The following is a 27,957-nucleotide window of genomic DNA, read 5'->3' as shown; positions in this document are numbered from 1 at the left end:
GTTCAGCATCAGCTCTATCATGGGTACTGCTCTCCTAAGTGCTCATCAAGACGAGTCGGGTGACTAAAACAGCGTGTGCCTATGTTGCACCAAACCTTAGATCCACTAGGTACTGCTAGGGTTCAGCATCAGCTCCATTATGGGTACTGCTCTCCTAAGTGCTCATCAAGACGAGTCGGGTGACTAAAACAGCGTGTGCCTATGTTGCACCAAACCTTAGATCCACTAGGTACTGCTAGGGTTCAGCATCAGCTCTATCATGGGTACCGCTCTCCTAAGTGCTCATCAAGACGAGTCGGGTGACTAAAACAGCGTGTGCCTATGTTGCACCAAACCTTAGATCCACTAGGTAGTGCCAGGGTTCAGCATCAGCTCTATCATGGGTACTGCTCTCCTAAGTGCTCATCAAGACGAGTCGGATGACTAAAACAGCGTGTGCCTATGTTGCACCAAACCTTAGTTCCGCTAGGTACTGCCAGGGTTCAGCATCACCTCCATTATGGGTACTGCTCTCCTAAGTGCTCATCAAGACGAGTCGGGTGACTAAAACAGCGTGTGCCTATGTTGCACCAAACCTTAGATCCATTAGGTACTGCCAGGGTTCAGCATCAGCTCTATCATGGGTATGGCTCTCCGAAGTGCTCATCAAGACGAGTCGGATGACTAAAACAGCGTGTGCCTATGTTGCACCAAACCTTAGATCCATTAGGTACTGCCAGGGTTCAGCATCAGCTCTATCGTGGGTACGGCTCTCCGAAGTGCTCATCAAGACGATTTAAATGACCAAAACCGCGTATGTCTGTGTTGCACCAAACCAGAATTCTACTAGGTAGTAGGTAGGTACTGCTACTACTGCCAGGGTTCAGTCAGGGTCATTTTGCTGTCTCATTTTAAAATATCACGAATGTAATTTTATTAGACGTTGATGCAATTGAGAGTAATTCTAATAAATTTTTTGAAACTTTAATGGCCATTGAAGTTAATCCGAATTAAAGTTAATCCGAATTAACTTCAATGGCCATTAACGTCTCAAAAATTTAATCCGAATTAACTTTAATCCGAATTAACTTTAATCCGAATTAACTTTAATCCGAATTAAATGGCTAATGGTTAATGGCCATTAACCTTTTTAATTGTTAATTTTTAATGGTTAATGGCATTAGCGTTCGGCCAACACTGCCAACCACCAACTCTCTAACATATATCAAAATAAATAAAATCGGAACTGGACAGTTGGGTCATCAATATTGGTCTAATTTAATTACTGACATATATATTATACATTGCAGTAAAACAAATACTTCTGCACAACACGTATAATTTGTTAAGCACTGGCTCTAAATTTAACATAAAACACTAAAAAAATCTACACATGGAATTTAAAAATTATTATAAATAAAAATAAATAAAATAAAATAAAATTCGTTTATTTCAGACTTCATAATGGTCCATACATGTTAGTACTTAATACTATCTTAAGCAACTAAACTTAAATTATTTATATTATTATTATTATTATTGGATTTCTATTTTGGCAGGAGCCAGGGTACACTCATCGGCTGCTACATACTCATGTGTACGCAGCTACCAATGAGTGCACCCTGGTCCAGTGCACGATAAGCTGACTGTCGAGCCTGTCAGCTATAACTTCTAGGAGACTGTTGCGGCTGTCCCGCAGGCGCCGTAGCGCGGCCGCGCAGCGCCCTCGCATGATGGCCGGAAACCCGTCCACGCGCGCATCCGCGAACATCCCGGACGCGCTGCACCAGCGAGGCAACCGCAACAGCGCCCTGAATGCATTGTTATATTGGACGCGCAGGTCACTTAGCGACCTTTGCGTATAGCTGGTCCATAGTGCACATGTATAAAAAGTCGTGCAAAAAGCTCGAAATAGGGTTATTTTTACTGGCGCGGTGCAACGCCTAAACCTATGAGCCAGCATATTCGCTCTAGTCGCTAACGCCCTACGCTCCCGCTTTATATCCTCATCATCCCTCATGTTATCACACACTACATGCCCTAGGTATTTAAATTGAGATACCTGTTTTAAAGGCACGCCGTTGAGCAATACTGGAGGAAAGTCATCTGCACATCTATTACTAGGCTTAAAGAGCATAAATTCACTTTTCGTACAGTTATATTTAAGGCCGTGACTAGTAGCATATTGCTCACATACCTTTAGCAATTTCCTAAGCCCTCCTACCGAGGGGCTCAACAGCACCATATCATCCGCATAACTGATATTATTAAAACTTGTGTCTTGTATGCGGCAACCAACATGCATGCTGCTGAGCTCCTCGATAAGTGCATTCATATATAAGTTAAACAATTTAGGAGAGCTTAACCCGCCCTGTCTTACCCCACAGTCAAGACCATACTCATCAGACATTGCATCACCCCACTTAACGACATTTATTTGACTAGAGTACCAAAATCTAAAAACATGTATTATTTCTTTAGGTACATTTGCATCACAAAGCTTTTTCCATAGCAGCCCATAGTTCACTAAGTCAAAAGCCCTTGACAGATCTAGATAGCAAGCAAATACAGGTGTGTTCCTGTTGGTATAGTATCGGACAGTTTCCTTCATACATATTATGGCACTTTCTGTAGACAGTCCAGGCCTAAACCCGAACTGCGCACTACGTAGATGCAAATACTTATCCAGTTCGGCGTTTAGCAAACTGTCAAAAACTTTCGAGATTACCGTAGCAAGGGAAATAGGCCTATAATTGTTTATAGAGGACACATCACCTGTTTTATTCTTTATAATGGGTACAACAACAGTTTTTGTCATCTCTATGGGTACAAAGGAGTGTGTCATACACAGCGAAAACAGCATTGCAAGCACCCTGGGCAGGTGCAGGTTTATAACCAAAAACAAATTATTTTTCTGATTGTCCGCTTTCCGCACTGGCGTGAACAGGTGTACGTGTGAAAGATAACGGCGTATAAATTTAGCTGTAGAAAGAAAGAAATGGATTAATGAGATGGAGATTATGGACGATAATGGCTGTTTCAACGGGTGATTGGTGCCTAAATTTAATGCCGAATATTAGTTTTACAGAGTTAAAAGAAATATGGCACAAAAAATAACAATGAACAATTATAGGGTAATTAAAGGGGAACCGATCCCATAACGTTAAAAAAATATTCAAGCTCCGTAGACGATGACAATTTGCTTGTTCCTTTCCAAAGAAAACGTTCGGCCAACCAACGCTGTACCGTGACCTATCGAACCACGCAGTATGCGGGCTCGTGTCCTCCAGCTCCGTAGACGATGACAATTTGCTTGTTCCTTTCCAAAGAAAACGTTCGGCCAACCAACGCTGTACCGTGACCTATCGAACCACGCAGTATGCGGGCTCGTGTCCTCCGTGGGTCTGATAGTACCTGACCGCCGGTCGACGACCATCCACTGCCGACTGCCCGTCAGCGGTTGTGCCTTGTCGTTGATACGGCCACCACGTACCACCGGAGCACTGCTCGACGGTGGCCTTAAAAAGGGTCCTGGTGCAGGCAACTACGGCCAACAAGGCCGCGGAACGACGGGAAGAAAAGCGCACTCCAAGTTATTATTGGCAACTTCCGAAGAAAACGTTCCTCTCGATTAAAGGTTTACTTGACGGAAACAAGGAAAAAATTGAAAAAATATTCGCGGACCACGAACAGACCTTTCCACGTCAATCTCAAAATCAATCTGAAGTCCCTCCGAAGAAAACAAATTTCTTCTTTCCGAATCAGAATTGAAATTCAAAATTTAACGCAATTGTAACCTGCCTACATCGAAAATATCACAGTCCAAAAAAGGTTCCATGTGTTTTTATAAAGCGCCATCTAAGAGAATTCCGCGCTAACGATAACCCACTAGCCCTCGCATAACAAACAACGAAAAAAAACCCAAAGAAATACGCAAAGTACGTTGATATGGAAGAAGTTCCACAAACCACCGATAGATGGCAAAAAAATAAATATGTAGCGAACGCTACAACATATGTTACGGGCATCTTTATAAGACTATGAGTAATGTTCGGTCTGTATGCATAATGCCCGCATCAAGTGGGCAATGTAATTAAAACTGCATAATTAATCGCTTTGACCGGTCAGTGTGAATAATGACCACCCTACCTTGGCCAATGTAATAAAATAGATAAGCTGTAGTGTAGGTTTAGTTTAGGTAAGAACTGCAACCCCGCACAGAAAGGCACTTCTTACAGAAAAGAATGCTTAGGTTAGGTTAGAACTGCAACCCTCAACAGAAAATAACTGTGTTTAGAAAAGTAGTTTTAGGCTAGGTTAGAACTGCAATCCCGCACAGAAAATAATTGTTTATAGAAAAGTAGGTTTAGGTTAGGTTAGAATTGCAACCCCCCACAGAAATAAACTGCTTCCACCACCGAATTTATCACATTGTAGGCCAAGCAATAAGAAGGTATAGAGGGAAATGCAAGGAACACAATTTTTAACTTCGTAGCTTTGTTTGGACTAGTTAGGAGATGAACATATCAAAAGTCCCCGGCCGTAACCCTGGTGCTGGGGGGGGAGAGGGGGGTTTGAAGGTTCCATTTTTCGGTTTTTCGATTATATCACGGAAACTATGCGTCTGAGCGACTTGGCCACTTATACAACATGAAAAGAGATTTAATTTGTTACAAGTTTTATTCAGTCAAGTTTTTCGATATCTTGTATAGTTTTTCGAGATATCCGCTCTTGAAGGTTTATTTAGGGCTCTCATTTTTATCTTGATTATCTACATCAGTAAAGCTGCTAGGCCGGGTTTGGTAACGTTTTCGTATAAATCGGGGGTGCTGCACACAAATTTAAAATGTTGTTGAATGTTGCCTTATCCTGTTTAATTACAATCTATGGGGACGTGGAGCGGTTGTTCGCTTGCTGAGCAGCCGTCTCCTGTCATTTTTTGGTACATAGCTTATTTTAAAATTACACTTTTCCCTGCATATTGTACCATATTTTACACGAGCAGCCTGTGGGTTAAATACACACAGAAGGCATACAACGCTCGTATGCCGCGTTTGCCGAGGTTTTGCAACGCCTCTGGAATGTTCGCGGAGACGCGTGTGGATTGTTTTTACGCCACCATGCGCAAGAGAGCAACCTCAGCAGCGTGGCGTGTGCGCGCCAGCGGCAGCGCCCTGCTGGCAGTCGTCGCCGACAGGCTTGACGGTCCACTTATGGGACACTGGTTGTCATTGCATGCACCAGTGTCCCATAACTGGGCTAAATGACGTAGGGTATATACTTAGTTGTTATATTTTAGTAATCATTGTTGACATTCTTCTTTTTATTTTGCTTTATTATTATTTTGTGTCGTCATGTGCTTGTATTATGGGCTAAAAGCCTGAAATAAACGATATTTTATTTTATTATTTATTATTTCACCTAGTCTAGTGTTAGTTATACTGTCCGTGTCCGATGTAGACGTCACCGGGGGTGTCAAGATCCTCGATATGCATTTCGCGAAGTCGGCGAAGCATATCCTCGTTTAGGTATTGTGCACGAAGATGCCATGGATCCCAGTCTAGCATATCCCAGAGTATTGAGGTTTCTAGACGCCTTGGGAACTGCCCGGCGGTCTTGAGAGCCATTCGATGCTGGCGTTCAATTTTTAATAAGTTGCTCTTACTGTAGCGTGAAAGTACTGCGTCAATATAGTGGAACCTCGATAAAAGGTTCGTGTTAACTAGTTTTCGTCTTATAAAGGGTTAAGGGGTAATGACTTAGGGTTCTTACAGTAGCGATCAAAAGTGTTTTGACAAATGAACCTCTTTGACGACCTGTCTGGCCTAGTGGATAGTGACCCTGCCTGTGAAGCCGATGGTCCTGGGTTCGAATCCCGGTAAGGGCATTTATTTGTGTAATGAGCTAATGAGCACAGATATTTGTTCCTGAGTCATGGGTGTTTTCTATGTATTTGTGTATTTGTATATTTATTTATTTAATCTTTATTTCACAAAAGAAAATACAATCGTACAAAAGGCGGACTTAATGCTATGAGGCATTCTCTACCAGTCAACCTTCGGGCAAAGCAGAGAATTTGTAGGCCGTGCAACATAGTGATTACATATATACAAGTATAGTTAAATAATGCATAGGCATAGACATACATACATATATCTGTATATATAATATTCATATAAATACATACATACAAATACATAAGATATCAGATAATTGATTCTGAACACACTTCACAGAAAATAATTGTGGTGTATAACTAGCCTTATGAACCGATTTTGCATGTACAACCAGCCTTAAAGTTTATAGTCTATGATTGTTCATTATTTTTAGTATGTGGGTATTTTTGCACTTTGTAATTTTTCCTCAGTCACCCGTTGACCACGAACGCTGTGAAGGGTTCGAAACGTCGGGATGTATTATAAATTCAATATACGCAATATAATCCGTTTTCATAGTTTTATTTCATGAGTAACTATCGCGGTAACCGAAGACAATATTACGTTATCAAAAATTAATAAAAAAAAAAAACAATATTATGTTTCATACAATAATAAAGTTATTGTCATTGTCAAATTACCTTTAGTTGCTACTATATAGGTTTTTATTCGACTTGGAGGTTTCGAGTTAGAGGTAAAATTAATGAATAATTCGTATTAGGGAGGTAATTTAAACATATGTTATAAGTACGGTTTTATTATTTTCTTCGAGTTACAGATTTGTTGATAAATAATTTCGAGATATAGAGGTGACAAAAGAATACGTCTTTTATTATAGTTATAGAGCTCAGATTTCGAGGTAAAATTTGCACTGGATAGCTTTGATGGGATTCATTGGTTTAACTGTTATTGTTGTATCTATACTTAAAAGTTGTTATTATTCAACAACGACGGGACTTAATCGTGTAAAATAAGTTTTAAATTTACCTCCGGCGTTTCGAGGACGGCGTTGTCCCCGTGGTCTCGGAGAAGACTGGCTAAAGTTGACATCAACATCTAGGCGCGCGAGTTTTTCGAACTACCCGCACTTGGTCTTGTTTATTAACTTGAACGTTTTGCGCACTAGGGATGTCACCGGGTCGACACACAACCAGGGACCGGCCCGCTATCCCTTATCGGGGTTTTATAAGGGTATTGCATAAGGCTTAACTCACCATACCCTTTGCCAGACGAAACCCTTTGTTTTGGTTTTAAAAACCCTTATATAAAGCTACCACATTTGAGTAATCGGTAGCCCAAATACCCTTACAAAACCCTTATCATCCGCTCACCAACACCTTGCATATTGCTTATAAGGGTTAGCCTTATAAAGGGCTTCCCTTTTAGCATATAAGCGTGCTAATTTAAGTCGTCTACCTTGTTCATAAAGCACACATTACTTCGAATCCGAGCGATCGTCGGCGGCGACGGCGGCGTTCTTTGACTAGGCACGTATTTTCTTTCCTTTTCATACACTACCGTAGATATATACTAATCCTGTCTCTTTCATGCAAAGGGAAACCTTTATAAAAAGCGCTTAAAGATAAGGGTAACCCTTATTAAGAGCTAGCCTTATTTTTGGTTAGCTTTTCGTTAAGGGTTAGTCAAAGGTAAGGGTATGAATGGGCTTGCAGTTCAAAAGGGAAAGTCTTTTAATGTGTTAGCCGTGTTTAAGTGTTGCCCATTGAAAGGGTTTTATCGCGGAAAGGGTTGTCCGTTCCCTGCACACAACACTCACAATATTCGATTCGTCGTTGTTGAATAATAATGAGTAAAAATCGTGAAAGTTTATATCAGTGTTAAAAGTTGTTGTCTAATAATAATTATACCAACAAAATTGTTTCCGTCTGATTTTGAATAAGGTGTGTACAAAATACAATTTGTGATTTATATCGAATTCTTTTACTGTGAGAGGTACCTTCAGAACTTAAGTATTACAAGTAATTACTACCGGCCGACAAATTGAAAATTGGAAACGATTGAATACAGGGATTTCTTCTGGTTGCTATGGTTTCCCTTTAAATGAGATTTGGTTTATTTTGTAGGGGGCCTTGAGTAGTTTTCTTAGGATGTTTGTTTAAATACGTTGTGTTCGCTGCTATAGCGGGGCAGGCGGATGCCCGGTTGGTCGCGTAGCCCCAATGCGCACGAGACCTCGAATTATGGCGTAATTGACTCACAATTTGTGCTGTCAAAATTACGGTTTAACTACTGTTTGCTGTTAAAAATCTATGTATATTGTATGCAATAGCCTGCATACTTACTTATATGTAGGTAGGTAACTAATTCTATACAACAGGTTTTTGTGCTTGTAATGTCACGATCACGATAATTTAGCTGTACAGTCAGCATTAAATAGATAGTGACGGCCAAAGTAGCGAAATGTATCGTAACACGACACCTTGGCTACCATATAAACAAGGTGTGTTCAGAAATATTTGGCCACTAACGTATATTTGCTATTAGAAGGATATTTTGTCGAGAAAGTGTAAGTGTATGTAAGTGTGTGTATAAACTGAAAGGATCTTATATCCTTTTTCACGGATAGGTACGGAACCCCATTTAATAATCAATAAAAAATCTCTCACAGCACAACATTAATCACATTATCTTATCCTAGTCCATTGTATTGTTGTTAGTGCTTGCAGGCATGTGGAATTGTGATTACTTCGTTTCGCACGTTGCAATTCATCAGCAGAACAGATGGTGGGTGCAACAATCGGTCGCCCACGCACTTAGTTGAAACAATGAACCTCTAAATGCTTGCCTTATTAGGAGACGGACTACGAGTCAATACGCTTATCTTATATCTAATTACTGCTCAGTAGTTACTAGTGACTGTCAGCTAAGCACCAGAATTCAAAACACCATAAGCGTTTTGCGTTAGTGTTAAAACGGAACTCTTGGATAGTCTAACTCAAGCCGAAGAAAGTTATAGAGTAATATACATTTATGTGATGTTGCAAAGTAATATACTTAGTTATTACTTATACACAATAGGAAAGAGGAAAGTGAAGTCCAGACGGCCTACGAGTCTTAACGTGTCTGGCGCTTCATTGCGATTTAAATGATTTGCACAGATTTAAATAACAAATATAATAAATAAATGAATAATATAATACACTTTCCTAATGCTTTCTGTCCGTTTCAGAAATTCGAGATGTCCAGTTGTTATAGAGATTGTCGAAACATTGCACTCAACTGACATTGAAAAGTTGAGACCATTGAATAGCGACTGTAATATCATGGATTACTCACAATTGGGTGATGGCTGATGGACTTGCGACACCAATTCATCTCTGTTAACAACGACATTGCTTGGCCATTTCTCAGTCAATCACTATTCAAAATAAGAAAAGATAAAATTCTCCTATTTTACTTACTGGTACGACACGATGACTTTTCCTCCTTCCTCGCCTTGTAATGACCTAGGGTGTATTTAGATACCTATTTTTTGTTTTAGTATCTATGGTAAGGGACAGTATTTATGGTTCTTTTACCATTTTCTCTTTCCAGGCCTTCTTCTTAATAGTAAGGTATAGGTATAATAGTAGTTTATGCAACTGATACATAATTAGAGGTCTTAAAACACGAGTGAGTTTAATCCCTTTCCTTTCAAGCCCTTAACATGTACAGTTACCTGCATACAATACTTTGTCTACCACAGCCTTTGAATGGTGGTAGAATACGGGTCATAAACTGAAATTAGGCCAGGAAATAAATGCCCAAAAAGACTGAGCGACTTGGCCACTTATACAAAATGAAAAGAGATTTAGGGTCGGTTGCACCAAACCGTCTGTCACCGTTAAAGCGTTCGCTAAATTTTATTGTATGGGAATTTTCATAGATCTGTGCTGCGTGGCGTGACGTTGATCAGTCTGTTAACTGTGGTTGGTGTAACTGGCCCTTAATTTGTTACAAGTTTTATTCAGTCAAGTTTTTCGATATCTTGTATAGTTTTTGAGATATCCGCTCTTGAAGGTTTATTTAGGGCTCTCATTTTTATCTTGATAATCTACATCAGTAAAGCTGCTAGGCCGGATTTGGGATCGTTTTCGTATAAATCGGGGGTGCTGAATTCATTTATGGTATCAACATTGACACCATTCCTAAGTAAAAACAAAATTTAAAAAAAAAATTTTTTTTATAAAACTACGCTTAAACCGCCGAACCGATTTCGTTGAAATTTGGTATAGAGATGGTTTGAGTCCCGGGACAGTACATAGGATAGTGTGTATAACCAAAATCATCTTTTAAGGGTGTGAAAAGTGGGGTGGAAATTTGTATGGGGAATCAATAACCGCTGAACCTATTTAAATAATATTTGGGATGGTCTACATGTTTGATTTAGTTGATAATGATACCAAACATGACTTCAAACCTAAATTTAAAGAGTATTAACCTCAGGAATGCAACTTCGGCGAAGAAGTTGAATTCCCCTCACACCAAATTTCACACCTTTAAAGTATGATTTTTGAGATAAAAACTATATTATATCCTGTCTCGGGACTTAAAACACCTATTTACCAAATTTCAACTAAATCGGTTCAGCGGTTTAAGCGTGAAGAGGAGTTAAAAAAAAGTTATTTGTTTAAAGTTTATATGTTTTTACTTCGGAAAGGTGTCAATGTTGATACCATAAATGAATTAAGCACCCCCTATTTATACGAAAACGTTACCAAACCCGGCCTAGCAGCTTTACTGCAGCATGTAGATAATCAAGATAAAAATGAGAGCCCTAAATAAACCTTCAAGAGCGCATATCTCAAAAACTACAAGATATCGAAAAACTTGACTGAATAAAACTTGTAACAAATTAAATCTCTTTTCATTTTGTATAAGTGGCCAAGTCGCTCAGACGCATAGTTTCCGAGATATAATCGAAAAACCGAAAAATGGAACCTTCAAACCCCCCTCTCCCCCCCAGCACCAGGGTTACGGCCGGGGACTTTGATATGTTCATCTCCTAACTAGTCCAAACAAAGCTACGAAGTTAAAAATTGTGTTCCTAGCATTTCCCTCTATACCTTCTTATTGCTTGGCCTAAATATATAACATACACTAAATAATACGGGTCGGGTCGTTTGCCTCATTTACAAATTATTATTTTTTTAACTGTGGCGGTAAGTTGAATGAAAATCCTTAACGACACTAGATGTCAAAACTGTTATGGCTCCTTTCCACGATGGGCCATCATACTGGCCTACTAAGATGGGCCAGTGAGTATAGAGGGTAGTGGTGTCGGATGGCGTATGGCGCGGCGGGATGGGATGGCCGCGGTGTCGGTTTTTCCTCCGCACATCAGAGGTCAAGCCAAAGGGCCAGCGATGGCGCGTACGCATCTACACGTGGCCCATTTCATAGTACGTGCTCTCAACCATCGCTTGGTCATCACGCTGGTCCAGCGCTGGGCCATCGTGTAGAGGAGCCATAACCATCGCATGGCCATCTCGCTGGTCCGGCGCTGGGCCATCGTGTAGAGGAGCCATTACAGAATACCATAGACAATATAAAGGTAAAGAATACCCTTTTAATACACAGATTACAATACTGGAGTAGAAATAGTAGTTTATGTGACTGCTACAGCTACATACATAGTAAACGGCATTAAAATACGAGTGTGCGTTTAACAAACGAACTGTGTATTTTTGACTTTTGTACTTATGAATAAATAGTTTAGTTTAGTTTAGTTATGTTTTCATAGTTTTATTTCATGAATAAATGATTGATTAATAAAAAAATATATATAACAAGATTTCTAAATAAGTCTATAATCACTGATGTATATTCGACAAACCGTTGAGATTATATTGAATGTACAGCGGGCTGCAAAAGTGCATACCCACTTTATTATCGAATTCCATTCTTAAGGTGGGTATGCACTTTTGCAGCTGTGTGTACTTTGTACTGTGATACGGTTTAGTTTCATGCATAGTTATTTGGGCGGAGCGCGGGCGCACGCTCGGCTGTTCACAGGTATGCGGTGTTCCGTATGCGTGAGCTACTTGCAACGAACTATACAAACGGTATTCGGTATTCATATTTCATTATCACACATCGCATACACGCTTATACACGCTTTTCTATTGAAAACTATTTTTATTCTAGCTGTTGTTTACCAACTCCCCATACAGTTTTAATACAAAAAGGGCGCGTTTTATAAGCTCTTGAGTGTGTGTAGAAATAGTACATTGTGCCACAAGGGAACAAAATTACATATTTACGGCGAGGGCGTACATTGAATCCTGAACGAATCGAAGGATTCTATAATTGAATCTTGAGATTAGCGAGGGATTCTAAAATAGAATCCTCGTTGGGGAAATGCGTTTACGCATGCCACCTGGTCCGGGGGAACCAGGAGGGATGACGGACTAACCAGAGGACTACCGTCTAAAACCACCAACGAGTGCCGAATCCGTCTTAGATGGGGTGCCGCAGGGTCGCTATCAGCATTCGACCGCATGCGCCCCGGCGGGCGGCCCGCAGGCCGTGAGCATTTTTGGGTGCCACTTGGTGAGTGACCCGTCCTGTGAGCTAGAAAAACCGCAGGGACTCCCCCGGAGCCCTGCGCAGCCCGCTACGGTGGAGGCAGCAGGCGCGCATAGCGCCTGGCTCTGCCCCCAGCCCGTCGTCGGCGGAGTGGATGCGCGAAAATAGAATCCTGAGCGTAGTGAGGGATTCAGAAAGTGTTAACGCCCGAGGTGGAAATAATTTTGCTATCATGTGACACATACTGCTTTTCACATCACCTATGAGGAAATTATTACCTTCCAAAATATTATAGAACCTAAAAAAATAGTAGCAAAAAAAAAGAGAAAAAAAATCCCTCCTAGCGGGGAAGAAAATCCCGAATAGGTGAAGTGAAATAGAAATTGTTTTTTAGGGTTCCGTGCCCAAAGGGTAAAAACGGGACCCTATTACTAAGACTCCACTGTCCGTCCCGTCTGGCTGTCCGTCACCAGGCTGTATCTCATGAACCGTGATAGCTAGACAGTTGAAATTTTCACTTATGATGTATTTCTGTTGCCGCTTTAACAACAAACACTAAAACTTAAATTTGTACGCAACCCTCTGTGGGCGAGTCCGACTCGCACTTGTCCGGTTTTTTTTTATGGATAGAGTAACAGATGTAGTCACAAGACTTGGGAGCTATTTATTTCTGTCTAGAAATATGTAATAAGTAAAGTAAGTATTATATTACATATTAGTTCACCTAATGTCATCATGGTAGATTATTAGGTACCTTACATGTATACCAACATTGCCTTTTCGAAACTATAATCTAAGCTTTCCCTTATTACGGTATATTCTGCTTAGTTAGTTATTTGCTGTTTTTATTAGTTTTGAAAATGAACCTTGTCCGAGCGCGAGCGGACAAGTCGGAGAGTGAAAGCTCGTAACGCTCGATTGGATCACGTTGCTCCTTCTTTTATTTTGCCTTGCAAGTGTCAACTGTTTGCCAACAAATTATCGGCAATTTCACCACAGTTTCGCTACTTAATTCTTCTTGGTTAACTATTATCGATATTTATCAACAACAGACAAATTATAAATTCAGACCGACTATTGGATGACGACTTTAATGTATGAAGACAAACGATAATGCTAAAATTAAATACCCTCCAAAAATTAAATATTACATAATATTTCGTTTTTATTAGTTTCATTACTAATCCACAGACTCCTAACTAAAGAAAACAGTTTGGATTGTCGCAAAAAGATAATGGAACAATTCCATAGGTACTAAGAATAATTTGAGAGAAAACGATTTCCCAGCGATACACATGTTCCTCGTATTTTTTTATGTTTTTAAATTAATACATATTGATTCCTCTATAAAACATATATGTAATTGACAGAGCAAGTTCGAAGCGTCTGTCTTTGCTTGGTCAGTAACGCTCTTATATGTCCGGCTGTTCTCCTCTAGGTACAGGTTGCATTTTTCAACCGATTCTGAAATTTTATGAGCAGCGTCAATAATTATTACATATATATATACATTTATTCCTAATTCAGCTTTAGGATTTTTTCAAATTAACAGAGCCATGGGCATTACAGCTTCATACTCGTAGATCTATATCTACTATCAGTCGGTTTTCAGTGAAGGAAAACATCGTGAGGAATCCGGACTAATCCCAATAAGGCCTAGTTTACCCTCTGGGTTGGAAGGTCTGATGGCAGCTACGCCAATTCTTCGGATTAGTTGCCAAGCGGACCGCAGGCTCCCATGAGCCATGGCAAAAAAACCGGGATAATGCGAGGAAAATTATGACGCATAGATCTACTATTTTAAAACTTGCCTAGTCGAAATCAAACATACTATTTTAATTAATTGAATGGGAGAGCGAGGTCATCGAGTGGATCCATTATGCGGATTCTGGTTAAGTTTATTGCAATTTCACTTTGGTACAAGGGTCGACTCGTACAAATCAGGTTTGCTTACTATTGCTATTTTCTCGATGCTTAGCCCGGTCGTTTGTTTTCTTAATATACCTATGTGATGTCATTCTGTGACGGAAGAATGACTGCTCATGATCGTATCTGAAAATATTATGGGCATAGTTTGAAATGCCAACCACTTTAACGATTGGGTAGTTTTATCTCTAACCCCTAATCATAAGTGATTTTTCCACGGCCACGCCCGGTTAATATCTCAAATTGTATAGTAATTGCACTAGTTCACTTTTTGTCCCGATCTCGAAGTTTCATTACACGATTTTTTGCATTGGCATGGTCGAATATAATACGTTTCCTTTTTTTTGTGCGGCAATTTACTTATAGACTGTCTGTGTGTGTGTTGATGGAGCCGTCACGAACCGTCTTGTACATATTATGTTTGTTGTTAGTAACCTCGAGCTATTTGTTAACCAATGCGAGTTCTGTAAATGTTTCAAATCTTTTGTAAATAAAGCTAGAATCTGTTATTGATTGATTAAGAATTGAGACTAGTCTAAAAGGCAACAGCATACTTTTTCTAGCTACAATATTTCCTAAATTGAGCAACTGAACCATTATCATTAGTATCATTACATTAAAATCATGGGTCGGATTCGGATTCAGCGAACTAGTCGGACCAAGTTCACTCTACATGGCATTTGCAATGACAAAGTGTGCAAATGTCATCATAAATGTTACATTTCTGCAAAAAAAAGGACTTATATGCACTTGCACACTGTTCTGTCAAAGTCGGTGCAGAGTTTCTTTAGACTGACTGTATCAAATTCGCACATGTAATATTCGTGACGCATCCTCCTCAACTCTTTTTCTGTGAAAAAAATGAAGGCATCTAGTGCTCCTATTTCACATAGGTATGCACCTCCCTGAAAGTAATCCTGGCGGCGCCCATGTATTCGTCTAACAATTTGGCAATTATTGACATACAGCGAATGCTTGCGAAATGCACTATCCACAGAATTAAGCCAAGCGACAAACGTGTACTGTAGCAAACAAATTTTTAGAACTTTCTGTGTAATTTAATAATTGTTTATAAATCAAATGTTTGATTAGAATGACTGCCAAGACGTATCATTATTCCATGCGGCGCAGTTTGGTGGTCTTTCAATCACTACATAGTATTTTAAAACAAAGTCGCTTCCTGCTGTCTGGATGGATATCTGTCCCTATGTATGCTTAAATCTTTGAAACTACGCAACGGATTTTGATGCGTTTTTTTTAATAAATAGAGTGATTCAAGAGAAATGTTTATACAACAATAAAATGTATAACACATCAGCATTGCACCCGTGCGAAGCCGGGGCTGGTCGCTAGTATCTTATATTATAATCCCTATGCAAAGACTAAGTGAGTGAAATCCGTAATCACTAATGATATCGACATTGTAAGCCATCATCACACGATCAATTTGTACTGCTATTCATGGCAAGTGGAAGCTACTAATTAGAAAGATTTATACAAGGTGGTGCGCGACTGTGCGACTCTCTCGGCGCTAGAAACCAAATCAAACCCGACATTGAAACTACTAGTGAAATGTGCTGTTGATTATGTACAATTGGTATAATTCCTGCCTATTTCAAAATACGTCCTATATAAGTCCGTGTATTCGTCTTTTTGTATTTGCTAAACATTTAAAATTAGTTCTTAATGGTTGTAAAAAACCGGCCAAGTGCGAGTCGGACCCGCGCACCGAGGGTTCCGTACTTTTTAGTATTTGTTGTTATAGCGGCAACAGTAATACATCATCTGTGAAAATTTCAACTGTCTAGCTATCACGGTTCATGAGATACGGCCTGGTGACAGACAGACAGACGGACAGCGGAGTCTTAGTAATAGGGTCCCGTTTCTACCCTTTGGGTACGGAGCCCTAAAAATTGGTTATCACATTTTGGATCATTCATTGAATTACTCTAAGAACAAAATAAAAAAATAATCTTTAATGTATTCATATGCGTATAGGTATATCAAGTAAACACGTTAAAGTACGTATACGTGCGAACAGCCTTTAACTAAAATAAATACCTGTAGGTACGCGGCTTTGTGTTCCACACGCTAATGAGGGCTAACGCGTATGAATTCGCCGCTAGGGGCGCTAGTGTAGATGGTGGTCTTTTCCATAGTTCGAAATGTCAAATGTCACTTGTCACTTCAATGACTGACAGCTGTTCTTTAGTCTTTTGGACCACCATCAACAGAGGCGCCAACTGGTGAGCAAAAAAACGATAGCCCTCATTGGGACAAAAGTACACCGTGTAATTACTTATTTAATAATACGTGTACGTTTTTTACACGACCAAAGGAGAACACGTTGACGACACATCCGATTTATTAACACGCAGCTTAAAGAACTGTTATGACGCCGCATATCTAATGTTATTTGAAGACAATAGAGCGACAATTCACTAAGGTAAATAACTGAACTATTTTAATTCAATATTTAATTTAAATAGAAAGTTTTAGTTTAGCATAATTAATGATCAACACTCACCAGATCAATAAAATATAGCCGTTATTAAAATTCTATTTTTAATTAATTATATCATGATTTATCAAAGTGCTTTCATAGGTAGGTAGGTAACATCAACATTTCAAGTCTCATAAATATCGATATGTTGATATATTATTAGTGAGAATTTCGGGTATAATGGTAAGAAGCTTATAATCCGCCGCTCACTATCCGCCGTGTAAAACAATTATGCTTAATTAATGCTGAAATGGTATTATTAAATTATTATCAAAGCAGTACTTAGCCCATAATTCCAGCTGCCTGTAGCAACGAAATTACCTAGGTCGGATATTATACAAGAACTTGTTTGCATTCTGTTAACAAGAATAATATATATCTATAATAGAAATATTTTTTCAATTATGAAACAAAACTATTTAATTAATTACTAATTATTGTTACCTACATACACACATACACAACTATTTCGTACACTAGTCGCTAGACTACTGTTCAGAAAATAACTGGTAGGTATTGCTTTGTTGTATAAAATTTTGTTCTAACACTAGTTTTTAGTCTAATATTTATATTTAGCAAGATATTGTAATTTTAATATTAATTAAATTGTAATTGTAAATTTTTACCCTAACTAATGTTAATAGCATAAAAAAATAACTTTGTAACTTACCTAATACCTATAGTGGAAGAGCGGTATTCTCTTAATATAAGTATTTACAATACCTACTTAACAAGAGATACTAGCCCAATTACCGAAACATAGTATGCTACCAAATAAATAATTATTTTTGACGTGCCCAAAATGCACTCGAGTATTTAGCAAGAAGATAGGGTACGTGAGCCACCTAAGGGCGCACCAGAGAGCGGACCAGCTACACGCTAATATTGCCTACTCCAGAGCACACAGTCGCTGTGGCCGAAATCGGTCAGGACAGCATCATCATCATCATCATCAATTATTTTTTGTACTTTTAAAAAACTAAGCGCAGCAGATAGCAGATTTTCCGATAGACCGTTCCTATAACTGTACCTACACGTACGTTGTACGAGTAACTTGATGTCGGAGGTAAGTGTTCATTTTTGCGCCGGCGCAGAACACAGAGCAACTGGGCCATCTATCAAATGTTGTTATTCGTATTATTTCGCATTGAATAGGTTTTCCGCTATTTCTATATTATCTATGTACAAATTGCATATAGTAAGTACAGTTAATATCAAAATACGATAAAAATCAGTTTGTTATTCGGTAATTCTCGCGCGGTATCTTATAGTACGGAACCCTCCGTCCGCGAGTCCGACTCGCACTTAGCAGTTATTTTATTATTATTATTATATCTGTTTTACTATAACCCGCCTTGTAAATCGTAGGGTTTGACAATCACTACTCTCACAAATCATTAAAGTATCATTAAGTTTCCCTGAGTACATTTTTGTTACATCCACACGGTGTACACAAAGAAGGTACTCGTACTATAATTTTGTTAAGTCTTTGAAAACAAACAATACCTGCCCACGACGAAATAGCACGAGAGGTAATGTGACTGCACATTAGCAGATGTTATACTCGTACTACCCAGAGCTCGGTGACAATTAGCCACGGCCTTGCTGACGCAACGAAGAAAGTGAAACCATGAAATCGCCTCCAAAACGTCACAACAAAATATCCGATTGTTCCGCAGTTTGTCAACATCCGGTAATCACCTGCTTTCACGCTGCACAAACCACTTTTTGACTAATTATCGAAAACTATAATTTTCTATTCAATTGTGGAAAATTCAAATGTTTGGTATGCAGGAAGCACGCCCATCCGGTTTGTTCCACGAACTTTCGCCGTCATACGTTAGTATAACACACATAACCGAACAAACAGTGCAGTAGCAAGCAAATGAAAATTATTTAACTACCGATAGTTTTGTTAGTACTGATACACAAACTGTACTTTGAAGTCTTAACTAGTACCTCCTGCTGGATAAAAGCAGACACATATTTGAACAATGACTGTACCTGACATGCAAACTCATTGATAACAAAACCTTCTCCGAGCCCCGTCACGTCAAGATTATTTTATCGATAATGATAAAGAGCGATACACCGCAAATTTCTATTCAAGTACGTAGTCCACTGTGGAAAACTAGTTAACTCAGTTGTTTCAATCGTGTTCGAATCTTTGAAGTGCATTTGATTGACATCGCTAATCTCCTGTATTTACTTAGTAAATTGCAAGTGAAACTGCTGCTGGTGATTGCCGGTCTCTCTTTACGGCTCAATCGTGCCTGATTTATGAGCCGCTGAACGATTTGATAACATCCTCTCACAAATGTTAATTTGCGTGTAATGAAATAAAATCGAAAGGCGTAGTTAAATGCGTGATGTGTCAAATGTGTACCCGGGATATAAACAAGGTATTGTTCTTTTCTTTGCGAATTACGCGTTTCAGACTCGACTCGCAACACAATAGTTTCTGCAATAAGTTTCGACATTTCTGAACAATGTCAACAAGATGTTTGAGACGGACAACGATTGTTATCTTTGGATTATTCCACTTATTTATACTTTCGAGGATTCTCTCTATCAGTCTTATCTTGGCATATTTCACTTGAAACTGTTTCAACAAAGTGATCTTTGTTTATCCCAGATCAAAGCCACCATTCAGCCCTTGATCAGGTCTTCGGGAGGACCGAGCGTGCGTGGTAAACGTATGATAAAACAACCCTGATCTATGTTTTAAGCAAATATCGTTTCGTCTACGATTTTGCAATAGTTGCACCATCGAATCACTACAAGCACAATAGTCGTAAATGTAAAGGAAAACAAAACGCGGGTTATCCGGGCGCGCGCGCACTCAGGCTTGACGCAATTTCATGGTGGATGGAACACTGCGACATTACAGTGTTTCCTCCATGTACCACCACCGGCACCGGGCCGCGGGGACTGATTACTTGGAAATTATCAATTTCCATATTCTAACCGATTGCTTTACGACATAGGTGGCGGCTGGCGGCATGATAATCTTTCTCAGAGCATTATGTATTTAACTCGTGTCTCGTGTCCTTTATTTGCCAAACGGGTGATAAAATACATCTCGGGATTCGTACACAATGACAGTCTGGCAATAAAATAATAATTAAAAAAACTGATATTTATCTAAATGAGAAGTAGTTTATTATTGTAGTTATTTGTAAAAACATAAATAGTTTTTTATCAATTGCATCAGTTTTTTTCATTTGAAGTTTACTTTTTTTCGGTAGGTACAACTACCGCTCATAACTATTTAGGCACTCGTAATTTTTAGGGTTCCGTACCTGAAAAGGAAAAAACGGAACCCTTATAGGATCACTCGTGCGTCTGTCTGTCTGTCCGTCTGTCACAGCCTATTTTCTCCGAAACTACTGGACCAATTAAGTTGAAATTTGGTATACATATGTAAGTTTGTGACCCAAAGACGGACATGTAACGTAAACAAATGAATTTTAAACACGGAGGCCACTTACAAACAACAGAAAATTAAAAAAAAAAGTTTTTCAAACTATATCGTGTTACATATCAAATGAAAGAGCTCATTGTGATAATTTCAAATATATTTTTTATATAATTTTAAGATAAACATTTTAGAAGTTATTCAAGAAAATAGGCAGAAAATTACCATCCCCCCCCTTTATCTCCGAAAGTACTGGGTCAAAAATTTTGAAAAAAATATACACAAAATAGATCTTTACCTATAGATCACAGGAAAACCTATTAGAAATGTGCAGTCAAGCGTGAGTCGGACTTAATTACTTAGTTTTTGATCCGACCCCTACGGGTTTTTTTAAGACATTTCATTCACGTTTCACATAAAAAATACATTGTTTAAACTGTGTAATGTACGGAACCCTTGGAACGCGAGTCCGACTCGCACTTGGCCGGTTTTTTTTTCATACAATTGTATACAAAATAGACTTTCAGAATCATACCGCTAAGTCGCAGTCGGGTAACAGTTTTTTGTGCAGTTTACTTTTTTAATTTAACAGACATATCGAGCTTCAAAACGATGTGCAGAATATTCGTGTACATTAGACTTATATTGACCGGGATATAGACCGTGATTACCTTTTGTATTATTTGTGAACTCCCGATATTTCGACGCAGTTACATGCATCATGTTCACGGGTGAGTCGGGTGACTGAAGATAGCGGGTGGGTGTCAAAGTTGTGTAGACAGCGCTCTGGCTACCCTCATTCTTGCGCGTAATCACGGTCTATATCCCGGTCAATATAAGTCTAGTGAAACTAACCGTGAATCATTCAAAACTCTATTCGTGTACATTGCCTATTTACCAAATGGCATGCAAGTGTAAAAAAATCCATAAATCGTTTTCCAGTACAAAATCGTTTTATTTTGTATGAACTAGTCCATAAAGTAAACTAGAAATTTTAAAGGATGTCTTTGGCAACAATTTGAAGCTCAATATATTTACCTAAATAAAAATTCAATCAACATGTAAGACAGACAGCATGATTTTGAAAATAATTTTTGTATACAATTGTATTGTATGGTGAAAATTGCGGGTGCCTAAATACTTTCGAGCGGTAGTGTACACCCCTTATCTCATGGACACTACCTGCATAACGTAATCAATCGTCTGTGTGTGTAGTAAAGTAAAGTAAGTGTTCTACGATAAAGATACACAAAGATTCCCCCAAAAAGACAGGTGCTATTTTCGATTTGTTTTTTTAATATTTGATTGAAAGTCTTGTCACTAGTTATTTATACAAATACAACACTCCAGGCTCGTAGTTTTGAGATTATGTACTTGTTTTAACTATTATTGTTTGGTTTTCAGACGGGCGGTGGAGACAGCGCCAGCGGCGGCTCGGGCGGGTCGGGCATGGAGTGCATGCAGCTGCGCTCCCAGCCGGAACCCTTCCACTACCTCATCTCGGAGCAGGCTAAGTCTCTCGTCGCCCTACAGGTAACTTATATTCAGGTGTATAACAAATTTACAAACTGCTTCTTATGTAGTTTTGTACTGAACCGATATAGAATTAATTGAAGAGTACCATGAGTTTATAAAATCACTTGCAACTACGGTCGCAGTAAACTTATGTTAAGGGTGTATATTCAAGCTCTACTACCTCTAGTACATAGATACCTTCCTATACTCTGGCAAGCAAGCTCTGTCAGTACAAGAAGGCAGCCAATTTAAAAAATTTAGTCGCGAGGGAGAAGGGATAGATAGATATAAATTTTGAATGTTGCTCCTAGGGTTTCTGTTCGACAATTCTCGAGGCGAGAAATCTCGAGAAATTTGTCCTTCGTCATTCGAGGAGGGAAAAATAAACGCAATGCCTCGAGAACTCTAGAAATAAAATCTCTTGTGATAAGTAAAAAACAACACGCGAATAACACGTGATGTGACTAGTGTATTTCTTTAGCTACTTAAATAAATGTAAACAACTTTTTTTTTTTCATTTTCAGGTACTTAATACATTTTTTATTAGTTAACCAATTCAATAAAAAACTTGATCGGTCCCCTATCACTCTGGCTTCAACCGATTTCATGTTTTGAAACTGAAACTATTACCCTCAAATGTCTAAGAATACGTCTTTTTTTAGGTTCTTTACTAGGGCCATGTAATAGCAAATATTACAAAACTAAATTACTATTGATAAATCAAATCATCCTGAGATATTCTTATTAGCAAAATAGCACAATTTCATCAGCTTCATTGTTATTGTTACGTTGAGTAAGTATTAACATAACGTAGGTAGTAAAACTTCTGTAAGTTTGTCACATCTAGTTCTTCAATATTCTTGCCTATTAAAATACTGTTGTTGTATTGTTGTGTTTAGGTACATTTTATTAAATACTTAAAGAAATACACTACCTAAAGCATATCACATCGCCGGCGAGCCCAGCCTGCACCTTTAGTTTTTTTTATCGTTGAATTTTTGATTATTAAGTGCAATTTATGATAACAAATTCTCTCGAGATACTCGAGAAATCCGGGTCGAGAATTCCCGTGCCTCGAGAAATAAAAAAGGTCGAGAAACCAGAAACCCTAGTTGCTTCCTTTTCTACTGACAAAATTGCCTACCAATTAAAAATCTTAGCCGTTTTTAGGGATCCGTACCCAAAGGGTAAAAACGGGACCCTATTACTAAGACTCCGCTGTCCGTCCGTCTGTCTGTCCGTCTGTCACCAGGCTGTATATCATGAACCGTGAACGTGAAATTTTCACAAATGATGTATTTCTGTTGCCACTATAACAACAAATACTAAAAACAGAATGAAATAAATATTTAAGTGTACAACATGTACGTTTTTCTAAAAAGGTTGTAATCATTCCGATTTGAATTATAGCGGTTCTAGGAAATGTATGTAAACCTCCGCAAAAATTTAAAAAAAAAAACATATTATAGGACGTTAGTGGGAGTTTTACCAGTGAAAAAATTTGAGCGGTCTCTAACGTGAAAGTAAAAGAAAAAACAACTGAAAAGTTTAATTGGATTTTTTTAACTATGGTAATTTAATAAAAAATATAATTATGGTCATTTAATCATCTTTATTAAATGTACAATATATGCCAAGCTCGTTAAAATTGGTTGACTAGAAAAAAAAAAACAAAGAAAAAAAAATTCGTTTTTTTTTAAACAAAAACTATAACGTTTAGGGTGCTCAAATTTGGCACAATAATGACTAATGTAGAGCCACACAATCTATAAAAATTACAAGCCCAAACTCAAGGGGGGCAGAATCACTTAGCTTATCCTGGCACGGCCTTTGGCTGTACGGTTTACGAAACAGGATAAACTCTCGGTTAAATCAACATCAGGTACTTGTAGATTGGTAGCATTACGTTGCTTATAGTCTCATTATTAGAACTTGGGAAAATCATCTGCTAGGCGGTATTTATGGATCATTTCCATGACCAATCACTATCAATTGATTATTTCAGTAGTTCAGATCGTGCAAATCAAACTAGAATCGTTTGAAATGTAACTATTAACTGACTCACGATTTGGACCACCTGCCTAGTACAATCGATTAACGATGAATTCGATGGACTCTCTTGTACGACTCACATTACTGATGCATTTTGTACTTATAATATGCAAAATTAAGATGCTATGAGAAAAAGGCAGTAAAGGTGAGAATTTTCCAAAATGACATTCGTTTAAGCACTAAGGAAAAATACACTGGCAACAGTGTACACAGTCAGTGTTCAACGATTAAGATTATGAATCTGTTTTATTTACGAGGAACCGAGGAAAATTTATGTAAAGGTCTGTTCACACCGGGTGCGTGTGCGTAGATGTGCACGTGCGCGTTGTAATATACAGATCATTATGAGAGACGGCACACCGCTTGTGTGACGTGCACGTGCGCGTTGTAAGTTGTAATATACAGATCCTTATGAGAGACGGCGTATCTACCGCTTGTGTGACGTGTACGTGAGCGTGCGCGGCTCCAACATTTTAGCGCATACGCACGTGCACGTCCATGCACACGCATTCGCTGTGCGCTGGCCTTAAGCTCGTCTTGTATTTTGACTTCGAATTGATTGCAATAAGTATGCAAGAATCCTCTGGGAAAGTCAAAATGCCCTAAAATTACGTTTGAGAGTTAGGTATATATATAGTCTGTCAAAAAACTTTGTCAGTAGAAAAAGGCGCGAAATTCAAATTTTCTATGGGAGGATAGTCCTTCGCGCCTAATTTTTTTTAAATTGCCGCTTTTTTCTACTGACGGAAATGACTTGACAGACTAGGTATAGGAAATTAGGAGGCCATAAACAAAATAATAAGGCGGGTAAATGGCCCATGATTATTCACTTGAAGTAGTATTCGACAATGTATTATCGGATAATTGATTTTTCTTGTTAGGGCTATCCAAATTAAATAGCTAAGAACTTTTGGACCGTGAGACTGAATGAGCAGGGCTATTGTTCTTTTGTTTTAAACACGTCGAAATGATGGATTCGTAAACTACGTAAGTTGGTTTTTGTAAAAAATGGGTATAATGAAGGTATGTTACCAATTTCGAAAAACCTTATCCCGACAATTTAATCACATAACCCTCTCTCTTTGCTAAATTACACAACTATAGTTGAAAGATCGAAGGACGGACTTTCACATTAACTTAACATTAATAAATCATGTAGGTAGGTAGGTAAGGTTAAGAGGAAGTTATTTTTTGATAATTTAGTTATTTATGTATGTACAATAATTATTCGTGTTGCAGGAACTTCAGAATGAGGTCGGAGCTTTGCTCGAGTTCCGCGATCTCGTCATCGAGACATTCCCGAATCTTCGGTCGAAGATGGCGCCGTCGACTCCCGCCAGTGGGACCCGTCGCGACTGGGAGCCAGGCGTGCGCGTGCGACGTAAGCTGGCCGGCGGCGGCGGCGACGCCACCCGCACCAAGCCGCAGCCCTCCGTCCAAGATTCCGGCTTCAGCACCGAGACCTCCTGCGGGAAAGACGCTCAATCATCATCCGCCTCCCGATCCCGCCCGCTCGAAGACGAGCTGTGGGCACTCCTGGACGTCATACAAAGGAAAGGCGTCAGATTACGGGACGAAGCGGAGTTGCTACGAGGCGAGCTCGACGAAAGACCCTCGGGCGATACGGCAGAGGACTCGTTCGCGAGAGCGCTGTCGGGTTGCGGAGAGTGTACGGACGTGAGACGACTGCGCAGCGAAAGAGACGCGTTGCTCTGCAGAGCCGCCCAGCTCGAGGCCGAGGCGGCCGCCACGCCGCCGCGCGCGTCCTCGTCGCCGCTGGGCCGGCTGGACCGCGCGCTGGACACGCCGCCGCGGCCCCCGCGTGTGCCCACGCCGGATTCCAAGAAGTTCGCAGCGATTCTCCAAGAGAGCAATCCCGTGGAACTTCAAAGACAACTCCTTAGCTCTACTGTACAGAATCAGGTAATAAGGTCTGCTTTCTTACGTAGTTTGGCACTTAGCTTTATGATATTATGAGTATAAATTTAATAGGCAGTCTTGCGAGCGAGGAAAGAAGATGTGTTAGTAGGGACAACGTGATAAGTAACTTTTCGCTACGAAACGTCGGTTTTGTTAGATAGTGAAAAAAGTGAAATTTCTGTATGTAGGCAATTGTGTATTTTGTAATTTAAATATTATCCAAACTGATTCCCGAAAACGACGACATGCTTGGTTTTTACCATGTTTATGTTAAGTCGGGCAAATTCACCCGCGAAAAACGAATCTAATGACACCTCGTTTATCAAAATCGTCTTAGTAGTTTTGACTCTACGGTGTTTCTTTGGGTGTCGGTCCATTAAAATTTTATTTTTTTGTGGTACAGACCACAAAAAAATAAAATTTTACAGGGTACAGACCCAAAGGGTAAAAACGGGAGGGACCCTATTACTAAGACTCCGCTGTCCGTCTGTCTGTCACCAGACTGTATCTCATGAACCGTGATAGCTAGACAGTTGAAATTTTCACAGATGATGTATTTCTGTTGCCGCTATAACAACAAATACTAAAAAGTAATGAACCCTGAGTGCGCGAGTCCGACTCGCACTTGGCCGGTTTTTTAATTGTCTGCGTACAATTCATCGTATTTCCTAATCGTAATCGTATCGCTTTTAATTATATATACATATTAATTACATCAAGCTTAGAATACATTTAAAAGTAGAAAAATTACTGCCTTGGGTGAGACACTCACGGCCTCTGGATCGATACTCCAGCGCTCTGCCAACTGAGCCACCAAGACCTCATCCATAGTCAGCAAATCTTCCCACTATATGGGTCTAGGCGACCCTAGTGACATTTACCGTAAGAGCGTTACCTGCGTTACACTTCTTAAACGGCCACCGGAGTTCCAAGTCATACCTACTGGAAATTCACCAGTTACGATTTGCTACCCATTCCATTTTTTTTTATCTGTCGTCGTCAATCGTTTATTCTATATTTATTTCATCAAACCTGCCCGGACACAGGAGACCTAGGACTATGAGGAGGGAGAGAGAGGAGTTGCCAGACGCACAAAATATAAGAATTAGATGACCATCAGTCAGCAATAAAAGAATAAAATACAAAAAATACAGTTCTTAACTTGTTTCTCATGATGGCATCTTTTTACTGACTAAATACTTTTACTGAATAAAAGAATAAAAACATACAAAAAAATACAGTAACTTGTTTCTCATGATGGCATCTTTTTTACTGACTAAAATCTAAATGTCTCCGAGCTTCTAGGTTTCACGTTCAGCGTTTGCATAATAGGTAATTTGTTAAAAAACGTCAATTTAGCGGCGGTTTCGTCGGTAAGTCGGCCAACCTCGTTAATTGCAGAACTGCTTAGGTAGTGTGGTAACAGAGTACGTGCGAACTGCGATGTTTGTCGCGCTGCTCCGCGCCATTACATCGCCACCCAGTAATAGTATTACTTATTCTGTGCCAGAGTAATAGTACTACCGTACAGAAATGAATGACACTTCCTATTCCTACAAAACCGAAGTTTGACAGAGATTCAGGGACGAATCATGTTGACCCTTTCTAATGTATGGCATTATCCCTTTAGTGGTTTTAGGACAGTAATACTATTACCTAATAAAGTAAGATTTGCTCGTTTCAACGCTCAGCCGAACGGAGCTAAGAGCACCCGAAAGGTCTAATGTCACCCCACTACCACGTTAGTGGTCATTGTAACACTTTCTATATCTCGGCCGATAGTATGAAGTTAAAATTAGGGAACTGATATTTTTTATAACTTAATAAACTCAGAATAAACTCAGTATTCTCAGAACGGTAAATTGGTCTTTGTGTGGTCATGGTTGAACCAATAGGTACTGGCAATCGTGGATATGATTACATTTTTAGGGTTCCGTACCTCAAAAGGAAAAAACGGAACCCTTATAGGATCACTCGTGCGTCTGTCTGTCTGTCTGTCCGTCTGTCACAGCCTATTTTCTCCGAAACTACGGGACCAATTAAGTTGAAATTTGGTATACATATGTAAGTTTGTGACCCAAAGACGGACATGTAACGTAAACAAATGAATTTTAAACACGGGAGCCACTTTTGGGGGGTAAATGAGAAAATTAAAAAATAAAGATTTCAAACTATATCGT

At 39.2% G+C, this 27,957-nt stretch overlaps 1 protein-coding gene across 1 annotated transcript in view; it reads left to right on the top strand.

The window, feature by feature from the left end:
- The window catches only part of LOC134746288 (uncharacterized), a 136,206-nt gene that overhangs the window by 93,398 nt on the left and 14,851 nt on the right, over positions 1-27,957 (top strand). The window contains exons 2-3 of the mRNA XM_063681013.1: positions 21,695-21,823; positions 25,097-25,780. Of these exons, the coding sequence (XP_063537083.1) occupies positions 21,695-21,823; positions 25,097-25,780 (813 nt within the window). The remainder of the gene's footprint in view (positions 1-21,694; positions 21,824-25,096; positions 25,781-27,957) is intronic.

The sequence above is a fragment of the Cydia strobilella genome, chromosome 1 (assembly GCF_947568885.1).
Source record: "Cydia strobilella chromosome 1, ilCydStro3.1, whole genome shotgun sequence".
In the NCBI taxonomy this organism is placed as follows: Eukaryota; Metazoa; Arthropoda; class Insecta; order Lepidoptera; family Tortricidae; genus Cydia; species Cydia strobilella.
Note: the sequence above shows the minus strand (reverse complement) of the source record. Positions and strands in the feature narration are given on the sequence as shown.